This window comes from Cheilinus undulatus, linkage group 16, assembly GCF_018320785.1.
Source record: "Cheilinus undulatus linkage group 16, ASM1832078v1, whole genome shotgun sequence".
NCBI lineage: Eukaryota > Metazoa > Chordata > Actinopteri > Labriformes > Labridae > Cheilinus > Cheilinus undulatus.
This window is the reverse complement of record NC_054880.1, coordinates 28,729,958-28,748,834: the sequence shown is the minus strand read 5'-3', so window position 1 is coordinate 28,748,834 and position 18,877 is coordinate 28,729,958. Positions and strand designations below refer to the sequence as shown.

The following is an 18,877-nucleotide window of genomic DNA, read 5'->3' as shown; positions in this document are numbered from 1 at the left end:
TGTCTTGCAGGTGAGAATTGAAAAGAAGCCCTTATTTGTGAAGTGGATGTAGATAAAGCAGTTACTGTTCAAAGGAAGAGTCTGTGCTTTGCAAGGTCAAACGGTATATTATGACTCATCTTCAGACCACTCTCTAGCTGTGAGAGTCTGCTGCTAATAACCGAGCTGTAATTGAATGACACTTCAGGAAATGATATGTCTGACATTATTTTCTTCTTTTTACATCTCATCTCTCCAGGGTCCTTCATGATGGTCAACTCATCGCAGCATTTTGGGGGCCAACGCGCTCAGCTGCTTCTGCTCCCGCTCAGCGAGAACGACACACACTGCATCCAGTTCAGCTACTTCCTGTACAGCCGTGATGGACACAGCCCCGGGGATCTGCAGGTCTACATACGGGTGAACGGGGGCTCCAAGGGAAGCGCGGTGTGGAATATCTCAGGCTCCCAGGGTCGCCAGTGGCACCAGGTGGAGCTCGCCGTCAGCACTTTCTGGCCCAGTGAATACCAGGTAAGAGCTTTCACCTGTTATAGAGTGTGCAAGGTTTTACCACACAAACATAAGGGTAGAAGAATCTTTTACGTGATTTTAGTGATGTTCGGTAGACATACAGTGTGATTTGGAGCCACTGAGTATCATAATTAGGGATGGGTACCTAATTCGGTACTTTTATAGGTACTGACGGAATTCTATTGGTACTCCCGAGTACCAATTCACGCAAAATCAAATGGTACCATGTTTCGGTACCTAAACACATCCTTGTTACTGTAAGAGAGTGGAAGAGTAGTCAATTTTCCATGCCAGACACGAACGCAGCATTTCTCGCACGAGAGTAATGATGTCGGTAGCAGCTCACTGAATCAGCAAAACAAGCATAGCTGATAGGAAGCGGTCGAAGGTAGCGCTCCACCTTTCAAAATATGATGCAGACTATGCCGCAATATTTGTAATGTGAAGTTAAAGGTTTACCATGGCAAAACTTCTCATCTGAGGAAGTAGTGTGATTATTGAAGATTCAGATCGGCTCCTGCTATTTCCTGCTTGCCCCCCCCCATCTCTCTTTCTCTCTCACACCGAATCCTCACTTCAAACTCTGTGATTCTCCTGTTTATCATGTGGATATCTACCATGGAAATGTACTAGATAAAGGGATACATTTTTTGCTCAGTCACCTAACAGACACTGGATTATGTGGTTTTGATTGCCTAGTTTGTGTCCTCCATCTCTCCAACTTTGCACAGCTGGTGCTGTATGAAGCACTCTGTCAGGATGGATGGATTCAGAGTGATTTTGAAGGAGTGACAGAGCCACAGGCTGGTCTTCACTGCTTATTTTCATTGCAGAATGAAACAATTTGCCACTTTCTATTAATTTTTTGCGGTACATACAAATAGAATTTAACAGACCCAGTGTGCATGGTTTGGGTGTGTGACATTTTTTGTACTAAGACTCAGTTATGCTTCTGCGTGGACGGGCAAATGACAGAATGCAATGATTTGCAAATCTCACCACAAGGCCACCTGCGCCCCGACAGTTTACCTTTTAATGAAAAATGTCTTCTCATTTTGAAGTTTATGGCAGCAACATATCTCAAAAAAGTAGGGGCAGGGCAACAAAAGGTTGTAAAGGTATGTGATACCAATGAAACAAAGCTGAAGGAGCATTGTGCAACTAATGAGGTTACTTGGCAACAGGTGAATAACAAGACTGGGTATAAAATAAGTATTTTAGAAAGTCAGAGTCTCTCAGAAGTAAAGGTGGGCAGAGGTTCAACATTTTTCAGAAAACCATTGAAAAATTGTTTAACAGTTTCAAAAATTGTGAAGTCTTTGAATATCCCACTGCCTACAGGACATAATACCATCAAATAATTTAAAGAATCTGGAGTAATCTTTGTGTGCAAAGGTCAAAATTTGGTGCTAGTGGTCTTCAGCCCTCTGGCGCTGCATTTAAAACAGGCTTGATCCTGTACTATCAATGCATGGGCTCAGGAGCACTTCCAAAAATCATTGTCTGTCAACACAGTTCACTGTGCCCTCTACAAATGAAGTTAAAGTAGCATTATGAAAAAGAAGCCATATATTAACCAGATCCAGAAATACTGCTGTTCTGTGGTTAAATAAATCAAAATTTGAAATTCTTTATGGAAACGATGGTTGCTAACCTGACATGCCAGATGGATGTGTTTCAGAACCTTCCATGAAAATTGAAATGCTCAAGTTTAACAAGTTACTTTACAAAAAAAAGTATACATTTCTGACTATAAGATGTAAATTTACATGAACCAAAACTTTGAAGTTTTGCGATTTTAAAGTGGAAAACATAAAAATCCAACCACTGTTATCAGTTTGGTTTCTGGTAAATTTGTGACTTTATTGTGTTGTAAATTTATGATTTTGATAGTTGATTATTTGAAGCTTCTAATCTCAAAATGTAGGTTTTTCTTGACAATTTCTGACTTTTTAAAATTTGCAAAATTTGGGGTGTTTATCTCTAAAAAATTTGACTTTTTTGCTCAAGAATAAACAGGTTCTCCTCATTTAAAAATCTTTCAGGTTGGTTCTTATACATTATGTATGTTTCTTCTTTTTAAGTATGTTCATTTAGTTTTGACAGCGTCAGAGCTGATGTTTAGAGATCTTTGGCGCCCCCTCTAGGGATGCCTGGACACCTTGTTGAGAACCTCTGCTTTAACCCTGTAGACTCTGATACCTTAAGTAATAGCCAGAAAAGTATCCTTTTTTGGAACTGAGATGTTCATTAATTAAAAAAAACACACAATTGACATAACATTTCAGATATATATTTTTATATCACATTTGATGCGTTAGGCCCATGATCCACTGGAGGGTGTTTTTTATCATTCATCCAATGATACAATTGGCTTTAAGGTTAAAGCATGGCTTTACTTTGTAAATTACAAGTTCTTACCACGACAAGTTGTCAGCCAAGACAGAAGGCACACTACCAGAACTTTCTTAAAAAATGTTCTTCTCTATAAACTCCAAAAACAGAACAGAGAAAAGAAATGCAACACGAGTAACTTAATAGGGCTGTATCTACTTCAGATATACTCTCTGTAAGCAGCCAATATGTAGCATCACTAAAGCACTGGAATGGTGAATATGCAAAACAAACTACTTCCCAGAATTAGCATATTAAAAGGCTATATGAGTCACATAGCTATACACTAAAGCAGCAGCTGCTCCATTGAGCAGCTCAATGGTCACTGAATACTAACTTTCAGCCTTGCTATCACTCAAACAACATGCAGAGATTAGCAAATTGCAGCTGTGTCGTATATCACAGTGGCTCAATAGGTGTGTAATTACACTGGGCGTGTGTTTGTATTGTATCTTTATTTATTGGTCAATTTACCTGCGTGCTGCAGTGTAATCAATAGCTCCGTTTGATGCCTGTATTGTCGATGCTGCATTATTAGCGCTGTTGTGTAGCTTGTAAGATTCTGATGACTGGATGCAGCCCTGACTCACCTCATTACGGCCGATAATTTATCCCCTAATGCTCTCTTTCTTCCCACCAGGCCTTATGCCTCCTTCAACCCCCCCTACCACATCCAAAATAGTCGTTAATGAGAAGGCAATAGCTGGTGTAAGGGATTGTGGGAGCGTGGGCCTGCGAACAGTCAATTGACCTCAATTTCATGCGACCCTCAATGCGGGGGAGAAGGCTCGGTGTTTGCTTCCATAACCTTGGCGCACTCCAGGCCCCATCTCAATAAATCAAGAGCCAGTTAATGAGATTAGAGGGCTGCACAGATCAATGCGGACAGCCTGCGCTTTACCATCCTCAGCTCTGCTGTCCTGGGCGCCTCACACAAACAGCCAAACTGATCTAAAGTAATGATTTTCTTCTCCTCTGTATCTGCACGGACGTCAGAAGTTTGTCTGCCACACTGTCGCAGAGGAGGCGGAGAAGGAGGAGGAGGAGCGGGCGAGGGGTTGATGCTCTCAGAGGGAGAAGCCGAGGTGTACAATCAGAGCAGCCAGGCACAGGCGGGGAGTTTGCTTAGCGCCGCAGTGTTTACCATTTGGACATCGTGCATAACAGATGTAATCTACTGCTCTGGTGATGTATGTCCACACAGGCTGAGTGATGAGACCATGCTGTTCTCTGTAGTCCTCCTGCCAGCAGAGCAGGCAGAGGAAAGATCGTCTTATTTGTACAATAAACCAGGGGTACATTCAGATAGTTCTTTTTGGTTAGGGAGCTTATTAACTGAGAGAAATGACCCAGAAGTTTTTAAGTGTCAGCCATGATAAGAGCTGTTTGAATTTTCTGAAATAGTAGCTCTATCTGGCTTAGCTTCAGGACCCACCTTGACCTCTTTAATGTGGACTTGTGACTCAAATTTCCCAAAGTTTTCAACCACTTATATAGAGATGTTGCAGTCTTAGGGATTGCATTCACTAAGCCAAAGAATTGGCTAGATTCCCTGTCTGTCATCAGAAAGATCCATCTTGCAAAGCTTCAAGCTTGTTCCCGGCAAGAGAATGACAGAACCAGTCAGTGTCATGTGTGGAGAAAGAGGCAGAACTGCAAGCAACACTGTGCCTGGTGAAGAGAGTTGTATAGTTTAAACCCTAGGCCAGCACATGTCTTCTACTTCAGATATTTTGCTGTTCTGATTGGCCTGTAATGAACGTGACAGAAAGAGTGTTCATTTAGACATCCTCCAAACTGTCTTACCTAAACACTGTCTATGATGGATGTAACATCTTTTCCATTTCATTGATATGTGAAACAGGCTATCTGGCATGTCAGGTCATACATGCCTCAGTGGGGAAAAGGAAAAGACCTTTTCTCACATTCAAGAGGCATAGATTTCATGTTCATGATATCTTTCATTGTAGGCAATAGGCCAGTTCTTAATCCACCAATAGGCTTGTGTTGCTTGAGTTTTATTTAGTGTAGGTGCTGGGGTTTTTTTTTCACAAGGTACCTTACCCCTAGCCCTAACTCCATCCATGGTAACCTTGTCCTTCTAGTTTGATCGTTGACCCAGAGTGGACAGTGAGTACGGCTCAGAAAACCTCAGTACATTGCTAAGAGTTAGCTTGTCTCTGTGGGATTGGCCACACAGTACCTGATTTATAGCCCAATTTAAGGCCAGATTGACCCCCACTGATGGTTGAGGGGGCGTTTCCTATGTCAGAAATTGTCACAAACCCCAATGCTAAGGAAGAAGGTGTGTTTGAATGCCTTCATTGTGGCCTGTACACTGCTGTGCCAAGCAATCAGGCAACTCTTAAGGACATATCTGAGTTCCAAATCATCTGTTTTGTACTCAGTCTTTTTTGGTTGTGCACCTGAAGAGAACCTTGTTTTAGTGTGCTTATATCTTTGCCTTTGTTTAAAAGGATTAGGTATGTTATTTTTCATGTTTTTAAAATCATTCAAAATTTAAAAATCATCTACTGTATTGTCAGCCTTAGACAAATGATATTGGAGTAATGCTACGTTCCTTTTGTTGTCGTAACTCATTTTATGACTTATTTTATCTGACTTCCAACTGGAAGTGGCAAATGGAACGTCTCCCAAAGTTGTGATTACAACTCGTGAACTCATTCTTTCACACAGCAGCCCGACCTTGATGACACAATATTGTGGCACAAAGCATTACGTGTTTCTCAGTGCATTTTTAGGAACTGTAGACCCAGCACTACCCTGGGTTGCATGTAGTGTAGCAACAGTCGTGTAATGCATGAACCTCTGTGCAGTGTCAGTCAATGTCATCTGGTCAGTGTTGCTAAAAACAATGCAAGAACAGCATCCATCGTTTTTCCAACTCATCGTGGCTGTGAGGAAAAGAACGCAAAGAACTGGGAAACGCGGTATTTTAGACAAACGTGACGTCATTCCCAGTTCCGACATCTGACTTCTGAGGTTAATCGAACGCAGCATTAGTCCACAAATTTTAAAACTTTTTGATGTGAACTTTTCACAAGCGACCATTGGCTCACTTTCTACCTCGAGTTACAATATGTGCAAAAAGTATGTGGAAAAGTGGATAAAAAAGTTCCAGGCTGGTCACACATCACAGGACTTTAGGGTGTTGATTGCTTTTAAAAAGCGTGAAACCACAGTCAGGATGAAAGTTTAAAAAGATTTTGTTTCAACTGATATTTTATCATTTAATCCTCCCTCCAGGGAGTGAGTCTCTGCTCCAAGTGAAGGAGTTCAAGTATGCCAGGGTCCTGCTCACTGGGTAAGGAGCATGACATTGACAGGTGGATCAGTGCAGCGTTAGCAGTACTGCAGGCATTGTGTCGATCTGTTATGGTGAAGTGGAAGCTGAGCCGTAAGACAAAGCCTTCTATTTACTGGTCGATCCACCTCTCAGCCCTCACCTATGTTCATGAACTCTGGGTGATGACGGAAAGGATGAGATCCTGGATACAAGCAACCAAAAGAGTTTAATCGAGGGGGTGTGGCTCAGCCTTGGAGATAGGTTGAGGATTTCTGACATCTGAAGAGATAAAGGAGAAGAGCTGCTGCTCCTCGAAAGGGCCAGTTGGTGGTTCAGGCATCTTATCAGGATGCTGTCTGGTGCCTCCCTTTGGAGGTCTTCTGGCCATGTCCAACTGGGAAGACCCAGAATGTATTGGAAGGACTATATATCCTGACTGGAGTTGGAAAGTGTTGCTGGGGAAAGGGATGCATGGGTTTACTTGTTCAACATGGTGCTGGCCTCAGATAGTGGTGGAGGTAAAGATATTGTTGTATTTGTGTTTGTTAGCTGTAAAAGTTTGTAAGATCCTGTTGGGGATGCTGCCCTGTCTGCTTGCCCCACCATTTTTATTTGCAACAAGCCTCTGATCAAAAGGCTGGGAATTCCCTGGGCAAATCTGGCCTAAAGTCACCTTAAATCATCTTGCTTATGGCCAGCCTTTAGAGCAAAGTTTTTGGTCTTACTGATTGGACCAAGACTGATCGGCAGCATGTGATAAAGCAGGTGAAGGTGTGTAGAGGAGCGAGGAGTGTTTGACATCAGCCTGATGAACAAACTGTGACTCTCTGCTGGGTGAAGAGGGACAGGAGTTTGACTCTTTTCAGTGCTACTCTGCTCTTTACTCTGCCCCAGGAGGCGTCGCCCTCCCTCAGCAGCGCTCTCTGCACCCGCTCAAAGCTGAGCACAGGCCCCACAGGGCTCCACTCATCCATCTAGTCCCATTGATAAAGATCACTGTCCAGCACTCCCAGCCAACAGATCGGCCCCTACAGGCCACTGAGCAGCAGCTCCACTCACACACTGAGCGATACCACTTCACAGAGCTTGGAGCAGAGAGTGTGTTTCTGGGTGTGTTTGTGTTTGTGTGTGGGTGGTTTTGATGGTGGTGGTCGAGATTAAATGAAAAAGAAAAAAAAAAAAAAAAAAAAAAAAATCAGCCAGCATCAACAGCCCCTCAGGAAAGACAGACGGCTTCAGAGATATGTTGGACTGCGATCTGAAGTCTTTTTTGGCCTTTTGCATTTTTTACTGATATGAGGTTTAAAAATGCATTGCCAATATTTCTGGGTGTGAAATGTTTATTGTTGATGGGGTTTTTTGTTCTGAAAACTAGAACATTTTTTAGTTCAAGTGTTGGTCAGGCAGAAACCTTTGGGTTAACAGACACTTTTTTAAGACTCAAAATTTATCTTGTAGGGAGCATTGTTGAATTTTGTAGTCAAATCTTCCATTGAGTGCAGTTAAAGAAGCATTTCATTCAGTGATGAACAACTGTCAGGCTGAAGCACTAAATGAGGTAGATGTAGGAAGGAAATGCTAAAATTGATGCAACAGATACCAACTGTCTTAACTTAGACCACAGCAAATATTGGAGTACAGTGAATCTTTTCCATAATGAAGCAGACATCAACTTTCTTAGCCTTGTGAAGCCAAATGAATTGTATGTGATACACTTTTGTTAGGGCCCTCTGTATCCTCAGGGTGATGATTTATCTCCTCCTAAAAACCTGATGACTTCAACCAGAAGAGTGCAGTTTACAAATTATTTACTAAGGGACACTTAACATGCACCACAGGACTTTTGTACATCAAAAATTTATCAAATTAAATCTGATACACCAGGTAATTAAGCAGATTTTGTTGTTCAAGCTTTGCCCTTAATGCATTATGTATTCTATAAAGCAGTGCTTTCTGATTTGGATATTTAAGTAAACAAAGGCACAAATAGCTTAATTTGATATATTTGGAGTGGAAGCTGAAGTATTTGGGACCTTTATTGTGTTTTTGTAGTTCTGCCTGTCGTAAACAAATATTCATGAGTAATTACATGCTTGCATGGGTCACTTTCTCTCAACTTTTTTGTTTAACAAAGAATTTTCGATATAAACTTATTAATTTATCGAAGATTAAACCTTGAAATCTTTATTCTAGGTCCATTTTAGATGTCAGATGAATATTGGATTTTATATTGTTATATAATAACATATACAGTGCTTAACAAATTTATTAGCCCGCCACCCAAAGTAACAAATTAACAGCATTGGTAATTACCAAAATCAGTTTTTATGTTTCTGCAATGGTTTATACACCAATATGTAGAAGCTCTTTAACCCAAATGATATTTTTAATGCTAAAATATAATTAGTGTTGTTATCCATGAATTTTCAAATTTTACAAAAATTTTACAAAAAACCTGAAAAAATAGTAAAGCACATTAGTATTTCTTGATTAATATGTCAAATTATAGTTATTTACTTGCATTCCTGAACAGAAAAACGAGTTTTAGTGGTAGTAGTTTCAGTCTGTAGGAAAACCCAGAATGATACAAAAACATTCATAAATGCTAACTTGTGAAATTTCAAATGAGATAAAAATCTCAACTTGTCTCTGGATGTATTTTCTATTATTATTTCTTTTTATTGAGGTCCTTGAGCGTAGCAGTGGTGCTACTGTGATGTGCTGTTTCTACTCTGTATAGCTCACAGTGTATCATGCTGTTACTCAAGAGTAAGAGTAAGGGAGGATTTTTGCCCTCAACAAGCCCACCTGCAGCATTAGTCTCTGACAGCATGCAGCCATTTTTCTCCTAGTGATGAATCCATGCATGGAATGTGATTCGATGTATTCATGTCATCAGTGACGCTGATTATGTCGATGCGTCACCCTAGCTCTACTGTAGTATAATGGCAGTTTTAGCAGAACTGGGCAGCATTTCCTTATTAAACAAGAGCAAAGAGCTTCTCTTAGCAGAGATGTTTTCGCATGACTCTCAGTACACTTTGGCATGCTTTGCCATTCAAACATTACAGTACGGTAGTGTTAGATCAGGTAAGCTCTGAGACTACGCATGTCCTCTGCCTCATTTTGTCTTTTTGCTCTGTCATAAATGTGACAGACAGAACATTGTTCCAGTCACCTTCCAAGAATTTTTTTTTAAGTCCTGCCCTTCCCAAAAACTTTGTATGGGAGGTTTCCCAGCTAAATGTAAAATGTATTATTCTAGTGGAAATATGAAACAGTCTAATTGGTGTGTAAGCTTAAAAAAAGAGACCACCAACAAAAATAACTGGAAAAAGGGAAATTAAAAAAAAAAAAAAATTCCATCCTGCTTAAGGGAAACAGTTGTTGGAGTTAAATGTCTTTGTATAAGTTTGGTATCTAGATTGAAATTTCAGACTAGTTTAGTTGTCAAATAAAGCTGGGTATGTTTGTGCAAGCTCAGGATAAAATCAGCAAAGATGTAAGACATATTGCTCCAAAAGTTCCTTGCAGAAGCATTAATATGGACTTAAAACCTTCCATACCTTTGCTTTCTCTCTTGGTCTAAACTGAAGTGCATTCAGCAGAAGTTTTATATAAATGTTTTAGCATTATTTTGAAGCATGACCAGCATTTGACCTCCAGAATGCTTCCTGTTGGCTCCACATCCACTTTTAGTAAATATGCAACAGTGCCAAGTTTTGAACAGGGCCAGGGGAAACACTCACACATGCACACTGTCACAAAGAAAACAGTGAGCATATGCTGTCCTGTCCTCCTGTACTGCTCTCCTCACTTTATTCCCTCGGGCTGCAGAGGTGGCAGGTGCTTCAACGTCTTATATTTCAGTGTTTACAGCCATATTGCTAATATGGATCCACCATGTTGGCCTCATTCTAAGCTGAAGAAATCAATTAAGAGAACATTGTTTCAAATTTGTTCACCATATTCCTCAAACGATTGCGTGCAAGTCGTTAAGTTAATCAAATTCCTCATGAAGATTGATGGCGTCCACAGATCAGTTGAGAGCTTTATCATTAGTGCGCACTCATAAATAATTTGTACAGCGCTGTAATGGAAACTAAAAGCTTGAAATATTAATTACTGTGCAAATCTTGTTTTAATGCAATCCCTTTTATTGCCACCACTGATTTTATGTATTCGCTGCAACGCCTCCTGGGCTGCAGTATGGATTCTGTTCCCTTGCACTATCAATTCTCCCGCATTGAATTTTATGAGGCAAACACGATGCAGCAGGAGGTGCATATTAAAATGCTTGCATGATTTTTACATCGAATATGACTGTCCACCTGCTTCCCTCCTCTTTACTGTCCACACTTGCCGTTCTTGTGCCAGAACTTTCTTTCTCGCCTGGATATATTTCTCATGCTTTTTCCTCGCTTACATTAACACAGCCATCCGTCTTAGGAAAACTACCCCCTCCCGTTTGCAGTTAACCAAAGCTTGATTCATACTTGATTCACAAATTGTGCCTTTGCTGTGTTCCAGGCATCCTTTTTTCTTGCTCATTATTAACTGAATGAATCCATCCATCCATCTTTTTATAATCTTTGAGCCTGAATAGATTTTCCCGCATTCCAACTTGTTGAAGTATTGGAAAAGAATGGTGAAACTTTGCTATCAAATATTAAAGATGCTATCAAGTCCTGCCATGGCAAACAGTATCCGTGTGGCTTAAACCTCCAGCTCTCCTTTTTCTATCTCCACTGCCCATGTTCAAGGTGTTTTTCCTCTCGCTGTTTTCTCTGCATACATCTTTTTATATCCCCATCTCTATGGAGGCCCTGACAGCTCGGCACACCGCAGCATAAGAAAGCACAGGCAAATCAAGCACACATCTTCACAAAATCAATAACACATGCAGGCACAAAAAACCTCCCCAAAAAACAAACAAGAAACTCATGAGCCACAACCATGTATTATTTGTTTCCTCAGCAGATTATTGCCCAATCTCACCATTCTGTGCTGTAATTGGCTCTCATTTTCCTGAATGTAATCCTGAATAGAATAACATCTTGATAAAAGTAATAAATCTCAGCATTTTATGGCAGAGTCAAATGGTTTTAGGCTGTTTTGTATACTCTGTATTCACGCAGCACCCATCTTCGTCTGATTTGCTGCTGAGGTTGTATCTGAAGATGATGCTACAATGTTATTCTGTGTTAAAGTTTGCATTATATTAAAGCCAGATGGGGTACAATTTGATTCGCTATTTAGATGTGATACGGTACGATATGATACAGTAAGATACAATACAGTAAGATACGATACGGTACGGTGCAATACACTATTATATGATAAGGTACTTTACAATACGATATGGTTTGTTACAATTTGATATAGTAGAATATGATACGGTATGGTGTGATGTAGTACGATACAGTATGATATGATCAGATATGATATGGTATGGCATGATTCGATATGGTATAAGTTATGGCACTTTATGATATAATACAGTACAAATGACACTGAGGGGAGGAGTTTTGCAGGCAGGTCTGACAACAAAGAGTTTCCCATAGGAATGAACACACTTTCAGCTGACTTACATCTGCAACCATACATACTGTATGTGGAAACAAGGGGTGAGGTACAATATGGTACAATATGGTACAGTATGTTACGATACAATTTGATGTGGTATGATACCGTATGGGATACGGCACCATATGATACAATTCAGCAGGATTTGATGTAGTGTGTTACCATACAATTTGATTTGATGGGATATGATTGGAGAGGATACCATATAGTACGTTATGATATGGTACGGTAAAAACCAATATGGTAAGGCACAGTAGGTTATGATACAATACAATTTTATACGATACGATATGGTACATCATGACACAATATGGTACGATACGATATGGTAAGTTAAGGTAGCCTATGTTATGACACAATATGGTATGATACGATCAATACAATATGATACAGTACAAAACAGTAAAATACAGTACAGCACACTGCAGTACAACATGATGCAGCAGCACAAAGTAAGATAAAATACAATACAATTTAATATGATATGATGTGGCATAACACAAGGATACAGTTAAGCAAAGTGCACCATGGAACAAATATGGTACAGTACGGCATAATGTGATTCGATACAATCTGTTGCAAGACAATAGTAAACAATATGATTAATTACAATACAAAACAGTAAAGTACAGACAGTATACTTAACTGTACACATAGTATGGAATAGTGCGGCATAATACAATAAAATAAAACACAATACATTATAATGTGATATTACATGATTGAATACAATATGATACCAGAAAGTTCAATACAGTACAATATGACACAGCATGATGTGGTATGATACAAAACATTTCATCATGATATGATGTGACAAGATATGATACAGTATGTTAAAGTATGGTACATTACTGTACAGTTGGTACGGTGCAGTATGGTGCGATATGAAATGATACGGTTTGATAGAACATTACACTGCACATTACGATATGATACAAAACCATACAATTTCATACTGTACAGCATGGTAAGATACAGTCCATCCACCAATGCAATGTGATAGGATATGATATCTTATTATGGCTGCTGCCACAAAAGATAGCATTTACCACTGTTATACATTGAGACATAAACAGGAGCGTATGTACAAAATGACTCAATGAAGTTCACTTTCAAAATACTTGAAAGTTCAAAATACTCTTTTTTGAACTGGATAGATTATTAGTGGAAGGAGGAAAGATTGTCAGTGAGCGACTTTTACTAAGAGACAGACAGAGTGATTCACTTATTTGGATTGATGCACTTGTCTTATCAATGACGGAAAGATGATCACATATTTACAGGGAATTTTCTGACTTCACAAGAATCTAAGCTATGCCCCTGTCTTTATTACCCCTTATCTCCCAACAACAGAGCCTGCTGTAACATGACGTGCGTGTAAACAAGCAGAGGCAGATCTAGACTTTATGACTTTGGACCCCGACTCAAGCAGGGGTAGGAAGAGGTCTGTGCGCACACACTCAGGGTTATTATTTATCACCCTTATTGTCCCCACTGACCAGATATACTTTTAACTATAGAGTATTACATAGTGTAGAAATATTCCAAGCTAAGAGGTTTCAAAAACATGAAAACTGCTGTAGTACCCTGGTGTATGCGGATTAAACTGCTTAGCAAGCCTGGATGTTGCACTCTCTTCTCCTTGTGTTGTCCCTTAATAAGTCTCATTCTTTGATTTTACTGTACAGTGCACTACACATGAATAAATCCCTTTATTCCTCATCCACTGTCCCTTTCATCAGCGCATGCAGCAGCTGCAGGAGTTTTTAAACACAGCCTAAATGTTCACTTACTCATCTAAATGAGCAAGTCTCACGCCGGGCCTCAAAGTGAATCCGAAGGCCTCCCAGAGTGTGAAGATGAAGTCTTTCTGGGTTTCTGAGCAGTGATTACAGTCAGCAGAGCCCGAATCATTCCCTCTACAAGCAACTTTTAACCGCAGCGCGACAAACTCCAAACTTCAGGGTTGAGTGCATTAACAGGCGGGGAGATGAAAGTCAGTCCTCTACATCACGTGTGTGTATGTGGTGCTGCCAACGTGAGAATTACCCACTCTCACTACCTGTGGTTATCTATGCTATGCCTGGATGGAAGTCAGACTGTGACCATGCACACAGACAGGCAATAGATTGCAATGTTGACAATACATCAGGCTTTAAGTGCCTCGGGCCAATCAATACCACAAAAGGCCTTGGCAGATGGAAACAGACTAAGGCTTTCTTTCCACTAATTTATTTTTATTTTTCATTCCTGTGTCGGGCCATTAGAGACGTCTGACCGATTAACTCTTCAATTCATCACGCGTCAACGCACCCACTGCCATCGATTCACTCAGCTCCGAGCTGTGAGCCATCATTAAGCTCCTCCGCATCTGCCCTCACGTATAGAAAAGTGTGTTTGAGAATGACTGTGCCAGACTCGGAGGAATTACCTTGGCATCCAACTGATGGTGCACATGCAAACACAACCTATTATACAAATGACTACAGTAGAATCCCCTTGCACTTTGTACAAACAAAGCGGGGCCCAGCAAATGAGACAATTTGCCTGATGTATGAAAAGCAGAATGAATGCAAAGTAGTAGAAGGTATGGTGGCTTTGAGAGCTCAATTCACTGCAGCTATAGAAAAGGAATAGGTGCAGCAAAATATAAAAAGGTTATTACCCTCTAATTTCAGAAATTAACTGAATACCACACTGAAAATAAAGACAGCTACTGTACATGGCCCACAGATTCTTGTCTTTTAGTACATTTTCATTTATTTGTTACTGAAAACCTTCAAACTTTGTTGCAGTCCTTTGGTTTCCAGATTAAAAGTCCCTGATTTGACATTTTGAAATCAAACTGGATATATTTTTGACAAAAATCATTGCTAAACAGTAAATTATTTTTTTACATCAAATTTAAACATATAGTTTTGTGGGCATGTGACCATGGCTGCGTTATGTTTCTAAGCAAAAATGTCACTACATAATTTATAATGACAATATATTTGTTTACCTAGCTAAGAATAAAATTGTCTTTTTTGTAGCTAGCCCTGACTAGTGTTTCAGTCCCAATCTAAATCTTCTGGTGAATTGATGAAAAATCGATGCATCCCTGATGTCGACAGGCCTTTGGATCCCATCCTCTCTAATTTCCCACTTTGTCAATCTCCTTGTCACTCAAGATGTAACAGTGTGTAGTCATCTCACTCATCCATTGTCTCCACAGGTCATCTTTGAAGCCACCGTTTCTGAGGAGCGACAGGGCTACATTGCTTTGGACGACATTGTGCTGCTCAATTACCCCTGTAGTAAGTACCCTCTCTTCTCCACCTTACCTTACCTCCTGACCTTTACTGAGCCCTGGGAAAGTTTCCAGCTGAACAACAAACCGGAAACCGCCTGACCTCCTGGAGTTCAGCAGTTTCCTGAAGGTGATTGAAGACTTGATGCAATCCTACTGACTGAGGCACATATACATGGCACCTGTCATTTGTAATGGTTGTAATAACACAGAGGGAGGTTTTGTTTTTGTCCTGGGAAAATGGCTGACCTTTTCCTCTGATGGCTTTGCTCCCAGCTGGGTGCTTTTAAGGCTAATATGATGTTACCGGCATGAAAAGGACAGCTTGTAGCTGTACTCTGATCCTCTCTTGGTGTATTTGTCTCTTTGTCTTCAGAGGGATATCAAGGAGCTTTATGAGTGCCGGGGATGTTACATGATGTTCTGTTCTGTTACCTTTGCTATTTCCTCCCTACAATCCTGGTACACAGCCTCTGTGAAACCATCACAAAAGACCCTTTTCTCCTGCTTCCACGCTGATACTTAGATCCCATGCCGATTTGAGGCGTCCAATGGAGCTGGAAGTAGTCATCATATTAAAAGCTGCATTGATGCAGTCTGACTTCCGAAAGAGATAACATCTGCTTTAGTAGAAGACAATATTCAGTTAAACTTGGGGTCATTATTGGCTTTTTATTAGCTCGCTTTTATCCATTTGACAGTTCTAATTATTGTTTTCCAGCTGTGATATGATGCAGAATATCAGACTGGATAATTACTCCATAATTAGGAGATTCTAAATGAGTCATTGATGGGAAAAAGTTGACCTAAATCCAGTATCATTTAATGTTTAATTAAATTTCACTCATTTATAGATGATTTTTGGTCATGTATTATTTGTTTGCTGGGCTCCAGTTGATTCACTGAGGGTTTAATTGCACCACAGTGGTCTAATTTTAGTTTAAGAGGCCCAAATGAAAACAAATACTTAACTCTTGCTCTTTTTTTATAACTTATTAACCACATTCCACCCCCATTATCTGTTCATGATTATATCTCTAAGTCTTGGGATAAACTTGCTGTGTTACCTTGCATTTGTTTACATATGGCTTCATCATGACCAATCTTAACAATATACTTGCCTATGTTTGACTAACCTTGCAAAGCAAATGGGTTTGCCAGACTCCCTGCCATCAGGCAAATCCATCTTGAAAAGCTCCAATCCTGAATATTTGTGCCGAATTGAACACTGTTCAGATCAGCATCGTTTGAGGAGAAAGAGGCAGTAGCTGTGGGTGGGGTTTAGTTGGACCTGATGCTGTTTGAAATGCCTCCAGTGCAGTGGTAATGTGCAGCTTTGTAGCTTTAGCATAGCATCAGTTTTACTAGAACTGGACCACATTTCTGAATGAAACAAAGACGAAAAACAACACCAAACATTTTTTGTGATGTGAAAGATGCTTCGGCATGAGTGTGGGATTGTTACAGGGAAAAGGGTTAGTTTTACTGTGAGTGTGTATATATGCAACAGCTGCTAGCGGCGCAATTAGCTCGGGCTTCGCCACAGTGACAGTTTTGTCAGAGCTAGACAGCATTTCTTTATTAAAACAAGGGCAGAGAGCAACACTGGAAACTTTTCATGTCCCCCAATTTGAAGAAGAAAATGTGTGCCTTTACAGAAGTGTGGATAGAGGAAGAAATCAAAGAGGGAAAATGGGGGAGGAGTAACGCAAATCTGTGGCCCTTTTACATTTTGTGGTGGGTGTATGATAACCTAAAGACCATTTTGGTATCCAAAGGAAGTCAGTTTTAAGCTTTAAGGCTTATGAGAAACATCTGTATTAGAAGCATACTGGCCACTAAAAGGTACTTCAAATTTAAACCTTTCTTCAGCCTTAACAGGGAAAAAATGTTAATGCAACTTCAGTACTGTAACACATTAACAACGTCTTAATACAGTGATGCAGTCACTGATAACTGCTGCTCTGACACATGGTTTATCTGTTTATCTGTCAAACTACACAGCTTAGATCTCAACTGTCCATCAGTGAAAACCGTAATTTTGTGTTTTAAGCTGCATAAATGTGGGAAAATGTTAATGAATGATAATGCAGCGTATTTATGAGCTCATGAAATTCAGATATCCCTTTCTGGCTCTATTCAAAAATCAGACTGTCCGCAGATTATAAATCATTGAATCCTCACTGGGTAACAGGCTGAGGAACTGAAATAACCTCCTCTAAAACCAGATCTCATTTACTATTTTTCCTCTAACCAGAGCTCATCTAAAGTTTGCCCTTTGTCACTTCATCTGCAGTGGAGTAGGAAAGTTCCCACTGAGGTTTTGAGGAGACTTCATACAGTATGTACAAGATCTATCTCTGAATGCTATGCTGTAGAAAAAAGTACCCAGAATTGTTCAACAGCAAGAAGAAATTTTAAATGAACTCCAGTAATGTTTGATTTTATTGCAGAAAAATTGGTTAAAATGCAACAAAGAAAAGAAAAGGAGAGAAACAAATGTATTTTAAAGTCCCTGAAAAAAGTCAATAACATTTGAACTAACACAGAGATGTTTTAGGGACAAAAAAAAAAAAAAAAAAAAAAAAACATTTAAAACAAAAAACAAACAAACAAACAAACAAAAAAATAGATATTCAAGATAATTTGATTCAAAGTAAAAATGTTTGTCACGTCCAAAATGCTTCAATGTATGAAAAACTAGCAAGAAAGCAACAACTTAAAAAAAGAACAACACCAAAACATTTCCTGAAATTCACAAAAAAAAAAAAAAAAAAAAAGAAAAATCTTAAATACAAAAACATTTAAAGAGAACAGAAATATTTAGGACACGAAAAAAAACAAAATATTTAGTGAAACAAAATACATTTTATTAAACCAAAAAATTATGATAAATACCAAAAAACATTTTGAGAAACACGAATAACTTATTTCATGATTAAAAAAAAAAAAAAAAAGAAAAAATCATGGAAGTGAAAAATGATGAGGAATCACAAAAGAATTTAAAGAAACAAAAAACTTATTTGATAAAACATACAAAAGATATGATATATCATGAAAAGCAGAAATGTTCCAGTTAAAATATTTTATGAAACACAATCATTTCATTAAAAAAATTGAAAATCTAAAACACAACAAATATCTTCCAAAAGTCATCAGATTCATAGAAAATGTTCTGAAAATACAAAAACATTTTGTAGAACAAAAAAGATATCATGACACACTAAAACAGTTTCGTGAAATGCACCTTTTAAATTACTTGTTGAAATCTAAAAACAGTTTGAAATGTTTTGTGACCATGATGTGCAAAAATGAAAAAAACAAAAAACAAAATATATAAAACAAAATACTGGATTAGAAAAGCATTTATTGAAACACACACACACACACACACACACACACACACACAAAAACCAAAAAAAAAAAAAAAACCTGAAACCATTGTATAATAAAAAATAATTAATTTGAAAAGCAAGATTATTTTGTGAGTCACAATCATCTCATAGCAAATTTTTTATGGAAAAAAAAAACATGGCAGGCAACACATCTTTCTAAAAGACAAAATAATTTAAATAAACCATAAATTTTCTATAGCTCAAACACAAAAAAATTAAGAAATGCAAAAATATATATATTAAATTTGGGGTTAGGGTTTCATAAAATGGTTTTGTGTTTCTTAAATGTTTTTGTTTTTAATGAATCACTTAAAAATCTTTCATTTAGATATATGATTTTTGCAGTTGACCTTCAGGGCCACTGTACATCATGGTTCATGAGTTTGTCTTTGG

At 38.9% G+C, this 18,877-nt stretch overlaps 1 protein-coding gene across 5 annotated transcripts in view; it reads left to right on the top strand.

Annotated features, from left to right (window-relative positions):
* The window catches only part of ptprua (protein tyrosine phosphatase receptor type Ua), a 336,553-nt gene that overhangs the window by 164,778 nt on the left and 152,898 nt on the right, over nt 1-18,877 (top strand). For all 5 annotated transcript variants that reach the window (XM_041808358.1, XM_041808356.1, XM_041808357.1 and 2 more), the window contains exons 3-4: nt 239-510; nt 15,015-15,096. In XM_041808358.1, the coding sequence (XP_041664292.1) occupies nt 239-510; nt 15,015-15,096 (354 nt within the window). The remainder of the gene's footprint in view (nt 1-238; nt 511-15,014; nt 15,097-18,877) is intronic.